Source organism: Ammospiza nelsoni, chromosome W, assembly GCF_027579445.1.
Source record: "Ammospiza nelsoni isolate bAmmNel1 chromosome W, bAmmNel1.pri, whole genome shotgun sequence".
NCBI classification, from domain to species: Eukaryota; Metazoa; Chordata; class Aves; order Passeriformes; family Passerellidae; genus Ammospiza; species Ammospiza nelsoni.
Window position 1 is genome coordinate 9,010,395 of NC_080668.1, and position 12,492 is coordinate 9,022,886.

Genomic DNA, 12,492 nt, shown 5'->3' on the forward strand with positions numbered 1-12,492 from the left:
TCGCAGTGTGCCCATGGCTGACTTGCTGTGCAGACCTCTGTCGGGCTGAAAGAAAATCTTTTAGATAAACAATTAATAAACACCAAGACCGAGACAAGATCAGAAGTCTCTCCTCATCCTTTGAAGTGCCGGGCTCTTCAAGGCCATCCCTGGGCCTTTCCAGAACACCTAAACAGCCTAAACAGCAGAAACAGAAAACTTACAAGCTTAAACAGCCGAGAAACCGAGCAAGTGGCATCCCGGAGCTCTCTCTGGTAATAAATCAGCCGGACGTAAATCAGCAGCGAAAAGAAAAACATGGAAATCTACATAAACTGTAGAAAAGTGTGGGTGAGGACGTTTGTTGAATAAAGGTGGTAAATTGTGGTGTAGGTTGTGCACGCTCTCACCGTGGCTAGACGAACCCGAGGGGTTCCTCTGCCTCAGTGGTTTGGACTCGACCCCTGGGAGTTTGTGAATCCGGTGAATTATTGGATAGATAGGGGAGATGAACGAGTTCATTTAGAAGGGCTCTACCAGACTTCAGCTGGCACTCTTGTAAGTCTGGACTGGGAACAGCTTGCCGTAGAGGATTTAGAGCTCCCTGTAATAAATGAATAGCTTGCCTTTGCGGGAAATTTCGAGTAGCCTTTGGTGCATCAAGGGGCTGGCACGCTGCGTGGGTATTATTACAGTGCATAGTTTGTGGGAAACGCTGGTATTGCTGTTCCAGCAGGCGGCAGAGCACTTGCCCCAAGTGTAGGTTAGAGGTTTCTCATCAAACTGATTCAGAGTCTAAGATCTTAAAGCTTTTGTGTGGGAAATTGCATCTGGTACCTGCCACTTGGAGTGTGTGGGAGGAGGACTGGGAAGCTACTGTGAAGTCCTGTGAAAAGAGGTTTGGGTGGAAGCGAGAGAGGGCAAGAAGGAAATAATGGGAGCTAACCAGAGCAAGGAAGTTCCACGGGCCAGCCCCTTAGGGTGCATCTTGGCCCACTGGAAGGAAGTCACTAGCCGGAGGGGCTCTGAGAATAAAAAGGATCTAATCCAGTATTGCACACGCTGGTGGCCCTTGTACAGGGTAGGGGACAGAGCAAGGTGGCCACCCACTGGAACCCTAGACTATAATACTTTACTGCAGTTAATGTTGTTTTTAAGACGGGAAGGTAAATGGGATGAGGTCTCATATGCTGATATGTTTTTTGTTTTAAGGAATCACCAAGAGTGGCAAAAGGACTGTGGGATTAAACCACCCTCAGACCCACTTGTCTTGGCCCTCGAAAAAGATAAGGCAAAGAGAGGGCAAATCAAATGCTGTTGTTCAGCATGCAGTATAGGACAACAGTGTATGAGATCAGATAAAGTCTATCGTTCTCAGGAGCAAGAACGGGACACATTTGAGTGGGTGAAAGCTCCTCCAGCCCCTCCCCGAGGGGGGGAGGCTGAGGAGGTTGAGGCTGAAACTGAGGATGAGGAGGAAGGGAACTTCCCCAAAAAGGAGGAGGACTCAGGTGGGGAGGGCACATCTACTAGAACCCACCCTACCCGTGGGAGTCCAGTTGCATCTAGAACTAGGAGGCAAGTAGTGCTACAGGCCCCTCTGCGACAGGCAGTGGGACCAGAAGGGGCCAAATTAATGATCAAAGTGCCATTTACCACCCTTGATTTAGAAGCATGGGAAAGGATTGCGAGGAATTATCGTGTTGACCCGATACTCACTGCCAAGCGCCTACGATATGTTATCAAACAACACAGTCCAGACTGGGCTGACATCCAGCTACTACTAGATGCTTTCACTGAAACTGAGAAACAGCTGATCTTAAAGACAGCAGGGAATTTGGCAGAGGATTACTGTAAGGCCACACAGCTGGATGTAAAAGAACATTTCCCCCTCCAAGACCCAGAATGGGATCCTAATGTGTCGGCAGAGGTAAAGAAATTAACAGAGTATCAAGAGTGGATAGCAACAGGGGTAGAAAGAGCTATTCCAAAAACCATAAACTGGTCTGCCTTATATTCCCTTAAGCAGGGGCCTTCTGAGACTCCATCTGAATTTCTAGAGCGTTTAAGGGATGCTATGCGTCGTCATACATCATTAGATCCAGAGTCTGAGATAGGGATAAATCAACTAGTTAATTCATTTTTGGGGCAGTCTGCTGGAGATATCAGGTGTAAACTTCAGAAAATTCGGGGACCAGATGGGAGGAATCTCGAAGCCTTGCTAGAGGAAGCCTGGAGAGTATTTAGTAACTGGGAGGAAGGATATAAACAAGGAATGAAAAGGTTGGTGGCAGTGGTACAGGAGGAAAGGCAGAGGAAATACAGCCAGGGACCGCCGAGACAGGGACCACCTCGGCTGGGCAGGAACCAGTGTGCAATCTGCAAAAGAATTGGTCACTGGAAAGGCCAATGCCCAGAACGAAGAAGGAGTGACCAGCAGATGGCTGCACACGTACAAGACAACTGAGGAGGACCGGGGGATTCTACCCCAGCGGATCCACTGGTTATAACAATGAGGCTGGGGGAAGAAGGGAAAAGGGTGGAATTTTTGGTTGACACAGGAGCTACATATTCAGTTTTAAATAAGGCTTTAGTACCTGTGGAAAATGATTATGTTGTAGTGCAGGGGGCAACTGGCCAGTCTGAAAGGGCATATTTTTGTAAACCTTTGAGGTATAAATTGGGAAAACAATGGGGTATTCATAAATTCTTGTACATGCCTAACTCACCAAGAGCACTCTTAGGGAGAGATTTATTGGAACAATTACAAGCAACCATTACATTCAAAAATGGGGAAATTACTCTGGAGGTAAATGATCAAAAGTACATAGAGGTATTAAGTTTAACTCTGACAGCTATTGGCATTAAGGAAGAAATTGATGAAGAAATACTAGGTCAGGTATTTCCTGGGGTGTGGGCCTCTGATGTGCCAGGGAGGGCGAAAAATGCCTCTCCCATAGTAATCAAACTCAAGGAGGGGGCACAACCAGTGAGAATCAAGCAGTACCCCCTAAAGAAAGAGGATAGGGAAGGAATCAGCCCAATAATCAAAAATTTTCTGCGGTTAGGATTACTGAAACAATGCCAATCTGATTTCAATACTCCCATTTTACCTGTTCGGAAATCTGATGGGTCATACCGGATAGTACAGGATTTGAGGGCTGTCAATAAAATAACAGAAGATCTGTATCCAGTGGTAGCCAATCCATACACTTTATTAACTTGCCTAACACCTGAGCTAACCTGGTTTACTGTTTTAGATTTAAAGGATGCCTTCTTTTGCCTCCCCATCCATGAAGCCAGCCAAAAAATTTTTGCATTTGAATGGGAAAGCCCTAAGAGTGGGTGCAAAACCCAGCTCACATGGACCAGACTACCCCAAGGCTGGAAAAATTCCCCCACTTTGTTCGGGGAGCAACTTGCAAAGGATCTGGAGTCCTGGGAATCTCCACAGGAAGAAGGAAGGCTTTTGCAGTATGTGGACGACCTTCTAGTGGCCACTCAGATGAGGGAAGCATGTGTGGCCTGGACGGTAAGCCTTTTGAATTTCCTAGGACTCCAAGGATACAGAGTATCAAAAAAAAAGGCACAGGTAGTGAAACAGAAAGTTATCTACCTGGGGTACGAGGTGAGTGCTGGGCAACGGACTTTAGGGCAGGCTCGCAAGGAAGCCATATGCCAAACCCCAAAACCCCAGACCATAAAAGAGCTCCGAACCTTCTTAGGCATGGCAGGATGGTGCCGGCTGTTGGTTTATAACTATGGACAGCTTGTCAGACCCCTCTATGCCCTGATTGCCAATGGAAGCAGAGATTTCCAGTGGACAAAAGAAGCAACACGGGCCTTTCACCAGCTGAAGAATGCCCTCATGTCAGCTCCAGCTTTGGGACTTCCAGATGTGAGTAAACCATTCTTCCTATTTTCCCATGAGAAGCAGGGAATTGCCCTGGGAATACAGGCTCAGGACTTGGGTCCATACCGGAGGGCAGTTGCTTACCTCTCTAAACAACTAGATGCAACAGCCAAAGGATGGCCAGGTTGCCTCAGAGCTGTAGCAGCAGTTGTGCTGAACATTCAAGAGGCACGCAAGTTTACCCTGGGACAAAAATTGACTGTGCTAGTGTCCCACACTGTATCTGCAGTACTGGAAGTAAAGGGTGGCCACTGCCTTTGCCACAGAGATTTCTGAAATACCAGGCCATCATGGTAGAGCAAGATGATGTAGAGATCGTGGTGACTAATATTGTCAACCCAGCTTCTTTTCTCAGTGGAAACCAAGGAGAAGCAGTACACCATGATTGCCTGGAGACCATTGTGTCGCAGACATTTCTCCACAGAAATCCTTTTCTTTCATATTTCTGTGTCTTCGGGAGCCAGAGGCCCCCGAAGAGAAGGTAAACAATTATTATCAGCTGCTGTGGAATGCAATAGGATTCACCTTGATTGGCTCATTTTCTATGTTTATAATTAAGGGCCAATCATCAGTGCAAGCCAGGGGACTGAGTCCCTGGACACAACTTTGTTGTGGATTCTTTTCTATCTATTCTTAGCTTAGCTAGCAGCTCTGCAAACCTCTCTCTATATTCTTTTTAGTATAATTATAATGTATTATATCATATATTAATAAATTCAGCCTTCTGATCAAGATACAAGATTCACCGTCTCTCTCTCACCAGCAGCGACCCACTCAGGCCGCTGTAATATCTGGTGACCCCTCGTGTCAGAGCAAAAATTGATCTGATAAGACCAGAGGAGCAAAATTGCTGCACTGGGTAAAAATCCTGTATGTGTAGCATTTGAGGGTTGCTTTGAAGTGACCTCAGAAAGTGGATTCAAGCCAGGAGCTGAAGAACCGAAGATCCTGATTTGGACAGAGTTCACAGCCAAGGCTGACCACAAAGAGAATCTTTCTTCTGGAAAACCATCAGGAAAGATGATGGAAAAGAGCAGCAGACCTGTGGAGCTGGCCAGAGCAAGCTGGACTCTTTCAAAAGGTACTGTTCACTTTTCTATCCCTGATGAACCAGCCCTTCGTAGCTTGTGGCTGTTTGTATGGCAGACCCATGCCTTGCCAGAAGAGATTCAATTCTCCCCTTCAGAGGAGAAAAAAATAGCCCTCTGGAAACATTGGTGCAGGGAAGACGGTTTCTTTTTGTCAAAAACAGATATCTATGAATTCTTTCGATGGGCAAAGCTTTTTGGGTTCTTTACTGATATTCTGTATGCTTTAGATGCTTTTGTCTGGGAGTGCATGGACTCGATTATCCAGTGCGTCTACCTGGAGGGACGCGTGTTGCCTTCCATCTACCCAGCATTTATAAAGCTTTTCCCTGTCCTGAAACGCAGAGCAGCTTGTTTTCAGTGGATCTCTAATTGTTATGGCCAAGCTCCGTTTCCACCACCTTTGGCAGAAGACGCGGTGGGGGAGGACATTTTTCTTCCCAGCCCCCCCTGCTTCACGGCGGGGGGGGGCGAAACTTCGCGGCGCAAAGAAGTTTTTTTTACTCTTGCTCCGGAGCATGCTCAGATGGAGTGTTCTCCTTCCCCCCCTTCTCTCTCTCCGGGGGGATGGGAGCGGCCACTCAAGCCAGCGCCGGCCTCTCAGACTCCGCCTTCAGAAACGGGGGCGGCACCGGTCTCGGAGGTTTCCTCCACGGCCCTGCTAGAGCCGTCACTCCAGGAGATCCCGTCTCCGCCTCTCCAGGAGGTCCCGCCCGCGGTTGCACCGGCCTCCCTGCCCCCGCAAGAGCCTGTGTCGGAGAAGGCAGAAGAGACAGCACTTCCGTTGATTGACCTGTTGCTAAGCAACGGCGACGCTCCGCCGCTTCTCCAGGATCCGCTGGTGCCCGTGCCGTGTATGCCGCCGTTTTCAGAGCCCAAGGACGCAGCACCAGCGTGTTCCCGCGTGTCCCCGCCGCCTCCACAGCAGACCCCAGAGTCAGCAGCAGAAAACGGAGTTGAGCCCGCGGGACCCTCGGAGCAGCCCGCGGCGGATCCCACGCTCAGCGCGGTTCCCCCCCCGGTTCCGGCTCCCTCCCCGATGCTTCCACCGGACGTCCCAGCAGTCGCTCCGGCGGGGGGTCTCTCCTTCCGTGGAGCTGGGGCTGCCCGCCAGCTCACTGTTGTGGCAGTCCAGCTGCCGGCTTTCAAGCTCGGCGCTTTGGGGGGTGGTTTTTCGGGGATTGTTCCATGGAGGCCGCCGCCTCTCTTGTGCCCTAGCGGCGAGGGGGAGGGGGCTCCCGAAAGTTTTGCCTTTGGTCCCCAGCCCAGTGGGGGTGGTGCCGTGATGCTGTGGGAAACAAACATTCCCAGACCCGAGATGAAGATTCTCGGGGCAGCTTCTATTTCCCTGCTGCTGGCATGCCTCAGTGGTTTAGGGGAAAGGAAGCGTCTCACTGCCCGTGCTGCCATTGTGCTGGCAGAAAGGTTCAGGCCTGCAGCAGGAATGCAGAGCCTTCCTTATGGGTTTGGCCTGGGATGCTGGGCTCAGGAAATTCCTGGGCCGGGCCCGCTGCGAGGCCTCTTGATGCTTCTAGGGCTTCTGGTTTGTCCTACCGGTCCGGGTCCCCCTGTGTGAGCCAGTTTTGGGGTTCCTGGTCCAGTATGGGCCAGGCCCCCCAGGGCCTTTCCTTCTCTGGCATTGCTCTGCCCGCTTGCTTCTCTTTTGCTTTTCGATCAAAAAAAAAAAAAAAAAAAAAAAAAAAAAAATTAAAAATTAAATAAAAAAGATTGAAAATAGGCGGGCAGCAGCTCTGAAGTGCTGAAGCACTGAAGGGCCAGAAAAGGACATTCTAAAAATTGTTCAAATTGTTTCAAATTGTTTAAAATTGTGTTATGCTGTTTCAGGACCAAAAAGGACTCTCAGATGTCCAAAAGAAACAACTTCAGCTGATGGACTGTTCCTGAAACTCAGCTGCATGGACTTGAATTCTCTTTGCATTGTTTCTTGCAATTTTCTTATACTGTAGGATTGTTTTAGTGAATTATTAGTATTCTATATTTTATAGGTGAAGGAATTTCCTGTTCATTCCACATCAGCATTTTTCTTTTATTTTTATACAATTTAGAAAGGTGAGATGTCGCAGACATTTCTCCACAGAAATCCTTTTCTTTCATATTTCTGTGTCTTCGGGAGCCAGAGGCCCCCGAAGAGAAGGTAAACAATTATTATCAGCTGCTGTGGAATGCAATAGGATTCACCTTGATTGGCTCATTTTCTATGTTTATAATTAAGGGCCAATCATCAGTGCAAGCCAGGGGACTGAGTCCCTGGACACAACTTTGTTGTGGATTCTTTTCTATCTATTCTTAGCTTAGCTAGCAGCTCTGCAAACCTCTCTCTATATTCTTTTTAGTATAATTATAATGTATTATATCATATATTAATAAATTCAGCCTTCTGATCAAGATACAAGATTCACCGTCTCTCTCTCACCAGCAGCGACCCACTCAGGCCGCTGTAATACCATTGAAGCTACATACTCCAGCCGCCCAGACTTAAAGGATACCCCTCTGGATGATGTAGAGACCTGGTTCACTGACGGGAGCAGCTATGTTACCAATGGGAAGCGACATGCTGGGTATGCAGTGACCACCTGCAGAGAGGTAATAGAGTCTGGACCCTTACCAACAGGTACCTCTGCACAGAAGGCTGAGATAATTGCCCTGACCCGTGCCTTGGAAAGGGCAAAAGGGAGGAGAATAAACATCTACACAGACTCGAGGTACTCATTCGGAGTTGTACATGCACATGGGGCCATCTGGAAGGAGAGGGGACTGCTTACCTCACAGGGAAAGAACATCAAACATGCACAAGAGATAATCCAGCTGCTGGAAGCAGTTCAGCTGCCTGAAAAGGTAGCAATTATGCATATTAAGGCACACCAAAAAGTGAGCTCACAATTGGAAGAAGGAAATGAGCTGGCGGATAGAGAGGCAAAAGAAGCAGAAAAAGGTGAGGTAGCTACTGAAGGAGTCCTTATTCCAGATGGACAAATCTCCCTTGAAGGTAAGCCAGAATACAACAAGAGAGATAGGAAATTATTCGAAGATCAAAAAGGGACGTATAACCAAGAAGGGTGGGCTACCATTGAAAAGAAACTGGTAATCCCTTCCCATCTATTGTGATCACTAGTAAGGGAGGAACACCAGAAAATGCACTGGGGAATAGATGCCCTATACACCTACCTGATTGAAAGAATTGTTGCTAGGAATTTATATGCCACTATTACTCAGATGACCCGACAGTGTGATCTTTGCCTCCAGACTAACCCCAAAAATACCCCCAGACCGAAACTCGGTCAGATTGGGAGAGGCCATGGGCCTGGAAAACAGTGGCAAATTGACTTTTCAGAACTCCCAAGGAAAGGGGGATATCGATATTTGCTGGTATTGACAGACACATTTTCAGGGTGGCCAGAAGCGTTCCCCACCAGAACTGTCAAAGCTAGAGAGGTGACCAGAGTATTATTACAAGAAATAATACCACGCTTCGGAGTTCCAGCCACAATATCCTCAGATAGAGGATCACATTTCATTTCCAAAATAGTGCAACAGATTAGTAGCCACCTGGGCAGAGACTGGGAACTTCACACCCCATACCGCCCCCAATCAAGCGGCCAGGTGGAGAAGATGAATCATTTGATTAAACAGCAAATCATAAGACTGGGGCAGGAAGCTAATCTACCTTGGCCCCAAGCTCTTCCAATAGCACTATGCGAATTCGAACGAAACCTCGAGCTAAAGAAAAGTTAAGCCCTTTTGAAATACTCTATGGAAGACCATATGGAATACAAAAGGGAGTGTCCACCCATATTGGAGAGGTAACACTAGCCACCTACATGGTGGCCTTAAACAAACAGCTCAAAGAAATTTAGAAACATGTGGCTGGAACTCGGAGCCGGGAGTTAGATGGGCCAGTACATAACATACAACCTGGAGATTATGTATATGTTAAGTCTCTTACAGAAAAGACCTTGGAACCACAGTGGGAAGGACCATTCCAAGTGCTTCTCACCACCTTCACTGCAATCAAAATCAAGGAGCAGAACGCCTGGATTCATCACTCTCGGGTGAAGAAGGCCCAGAAACCCCTTGAGGAGTGACGCCAGGAGACAATGAACTGAGATTAAAACTTACTCGGGCAAAATGAGTATATTGCGGTTGGGAGTAGCTCATATTTTAGTTTGTAGAATTGTTTTGTGTGTAATCATAACTGAAGTTTTGGAACTTGAAAGTACCTTTATTCAGAGCAATGCTGAATGGCCTTGGTCCCAGGCATTTAATCAGTATACTGGATCCATGGGAAAACCTTCTGAGATAAAGGATTTAAACCTATCCACTGTGGTAATTCATGGAGATCAGGTATATGGGGAGCAGGAATGGCAGGAACGGAAGCTGTGGACACTTCAAGGGATCAGAGGAGAAGAAATCAAGGTAGGGTGCCGGATGATAAATGGGACAGCTTATGAGAGACCAAATGAAATTAGTGTCTCAACCTCTCCTGGTGTACATGAACGCCAGGAAATCTGTGATAGCCCAAATGAATCAGACTGCTGGTGCAATTTCACCTTAATACAGCCTGTAGAAATAACTTGTCTTTGGGCACAGGAAGATATCGGGCTTTCATTTAAATTCAAAATAGATACTACACCTTTTACCACAGCAGAACCCTATACAGCCCACACCAAGACTCAAATAGTTCAGACTCAACCCAAACTTGAACCTGAGGTGTATGGGGTAGGCCCCTAGGTAGTAAGGAATGTGGGTGAGCAACAACTATTATTCAATCCAGAATGGTCTCTCAAATGTGTGGAGTTGATAATGCAAATTAACATCTCAAAAATCCAACCAGCCTGCTCCTCCTTCCTAAAAACATCCTTTGAGGGCTGGACAATTTGGTTACAATAACAGGCACATTTCAGGAGCAGAACAAGAAAGGATGTAACTGGCATATTAGGGACAGGATTAGGAGTTTTAAATGGAATTGATTCAGAAATACTGATGAATAAACTGGCCACTGCAGCAGGTAGCCTAACAAAATTGAAGCAGCCCTTGCAGTCATCTCTTTTGGCATTAGGAACTAGCCAGTGGCAGATTTCAAAAGTACTGCCAAAGTGGGAAAAAGCCAGAGACCAAGACCACAAGTTAATAGTAGAAGCACTTAGTACAGTTCAAGATAATGTGTCTTTAGCTTTCAGTTGTATACAAGCACAGTTATGGATGCAGGCAACAGCAGCTCTGATCATACGGGAAGGGGGTGAAGGCAATTTTCCAGCTGAAATTTGGAAAATTGTGTGGGATAATGCAACAGATTTTGAAAGGAAGTTTCAATCCTGGTGGACTATGGTGAATTTCGCCTATGATCCTGCTTCTAATGTGGCCACTGCCTTTGTGCTTACCATACGTAATGCCACTGTTTATGTTATCCATCCCGTCATTGCCCTAGGATTAAACCATGAAAAAACAATACTCTACCCTTCAGAACGTGGAGTGTGGGCACGCAAGATGAATGAAAAATGGCAGACAGTAAACTTAGAATCCTGCATTACTAGAGAACAGATGGGATTCATTTGTGAAAGCAATACTAATAATACCCAGGATGTGTGTTTAGACACTGAACAGAGTATTTGCCACTTTGAAGTTCATCCAGTCACTGACCAGAAAACTGTGCTCGTATATACTGGAAAAGAGTGTGTATGCCTGAGAACTGCTTGTGCTGCTGTAAAAATTGATAGCAATGATGTTATTTTGTCTAGTAGAAATCATTCTAATTTCTGTATTTGTAATTTGTTAAGATTATCGAGTGTGGTTTTTCGTACGTGGCCCCAGTGACATCGCACCAGCTGATTTAAACCAATTACACAATGAATCACAGACTATCACCTACTCCTATTAGAATGGACCTTAGATTAGTAAAACAATTAATTAAGCACCAAGACCTACTAAGGATCTTGAAGAAAAACTCAAGGAAGCAGAGACAACTGTCCAATGCGATACAAAAGGATATAACTAGAATTCTGAAAAGAATAAAACAAAATGCAGATCATCACTGGTGGTATGTGGTCTTTAGGTGGTCACCAACTGCAAATAGAATCTTTAATAAGTTGTGTCATCCTACTGCAGTTTTGTTAATATTAGTTAGAATAAGTTTAAGATTATCCATTATCAAATGTACATGGTAAAGCACTAAAGTACACTTGTTGTGATAGGAATTTGTACGAAGTAAAATAATTTACTTCCTCCTTTTAGGAAAGGGGGGAATGAGGCAAATTGAAAATTTTCCAGGTTAGAAATTCATTTAATTAGGTGAAATGTACATTTTTGAGTTGAGTCTGTGGTTAGAAACCTTAGTTATTTAGCCAGACTGCAAGGCCTGAGCTCAGTGAGCTTACTTCAGCGAAGGACAGAGATAAAGGGGGGGAGACAGAAGATGATAGAGTGTGTCAGGGACTGCTGTAAGGGCAAGTCAACCTGACCTCAGAATTCTTTCTCATAAAAAGGAACTAACAGCAAATGTCACTCCAAACCCATAAAAATGAATATGTATGAACCTATTGTGAAACTGTATGCATATGTATTTGAGAGAGAGATAAAAAGACACCTGAAGTCCTCAGAGGTGCGCATGCCTTTTTTGAGGAGAGCAATCTCCGCATGCATCCAGCGCTGCAATAAACATACCAGATTTACAACTTTTACAAAGTTGTGGGGTTCTCTTCTTTTCTTCGCAAAACAGAGGCCTGGCCGATGGACTACATCACACTGCCCCAGACATGCCAAGGCAAGCGCTACGTGCTGACCATGGTAGAAGCCACCACTGGATGGTTGGAAATCTACCCTGCGTCTCATGCTACTGCCCATAACACCACCCTGGGCCTTGAAAAGCAGGCCCTTTGGAGGCATGGTACCCCTGAGAGGATTGAGTCAGACAATGGGGCTCATTTCAAGAACAGCCTTATCAACACCTGGGCTAGGGAACATGGCATTGAGTGGGTGAACCATATCCCCTACCATGCTCCAGATGCAGGAAAAGTAGAGAGGTACAGTGGTCTGTTAAAAATCCAGCTGAAAGCTTTGGGCGGAGGACCTTTCAAAAATTGGGATCAGCATTTAGCAAATTATTTTATTATATATATTACATTAAAACTATACTAAAAGAATAGAAGAAAGTTTCATCAGAAGGCTAGGCTAAGAATAGAAATGAATGAATAACAGAGGTTTGTGGCTCGGACAGAGAGCCAAGCTAGCTAGGCTGTGATTGGTCATTAATTACAAACATCCAACATGAGCCAAACACAGATCCACCTGTTGCATTCCACAGCAGCAGATAACCATTGTTTACATTTTATTCCTGAGGCCTCTCAACTTCTCAGGAGGAAAAAATCTTTAGGAAAGGATTTTTTATAAAAGTTATCTGTGACAGATGAAGGAAGATGATGATAAATTCGGAGAACTGAAGTCAAAGCTGGCCTCAGTCCCAGCTTTAAGCTTACCCTCACTAGAAAAACCTTTTCA

At 46.0% G+C, this 12,492-nt stretch overlaps 1 protein-coding gene across 1 annotated transcript; it reads left to right on the forward strand.

Moving 5' to 3' along the window:
* The first annotated feature begins 1,327 nt into the window (after positions 1–1,327).
* On the forward strand, positions 1,328–10,832 carry LOC132086129 (uncharacterized). The gene is given in 5 exon segments (XM_059491598.1): positions 1,328–4,129; positions 5,853–5,916; positions 7,421–7,987; positions 10,427–10,506; positions 10,776–10,832. Coding segments are annotated over 5 exon segments (3,570 nt in total).
* The last annotated feature ends 1,660 nt before the right edge of the window (positions 10,833–12,492 follow it).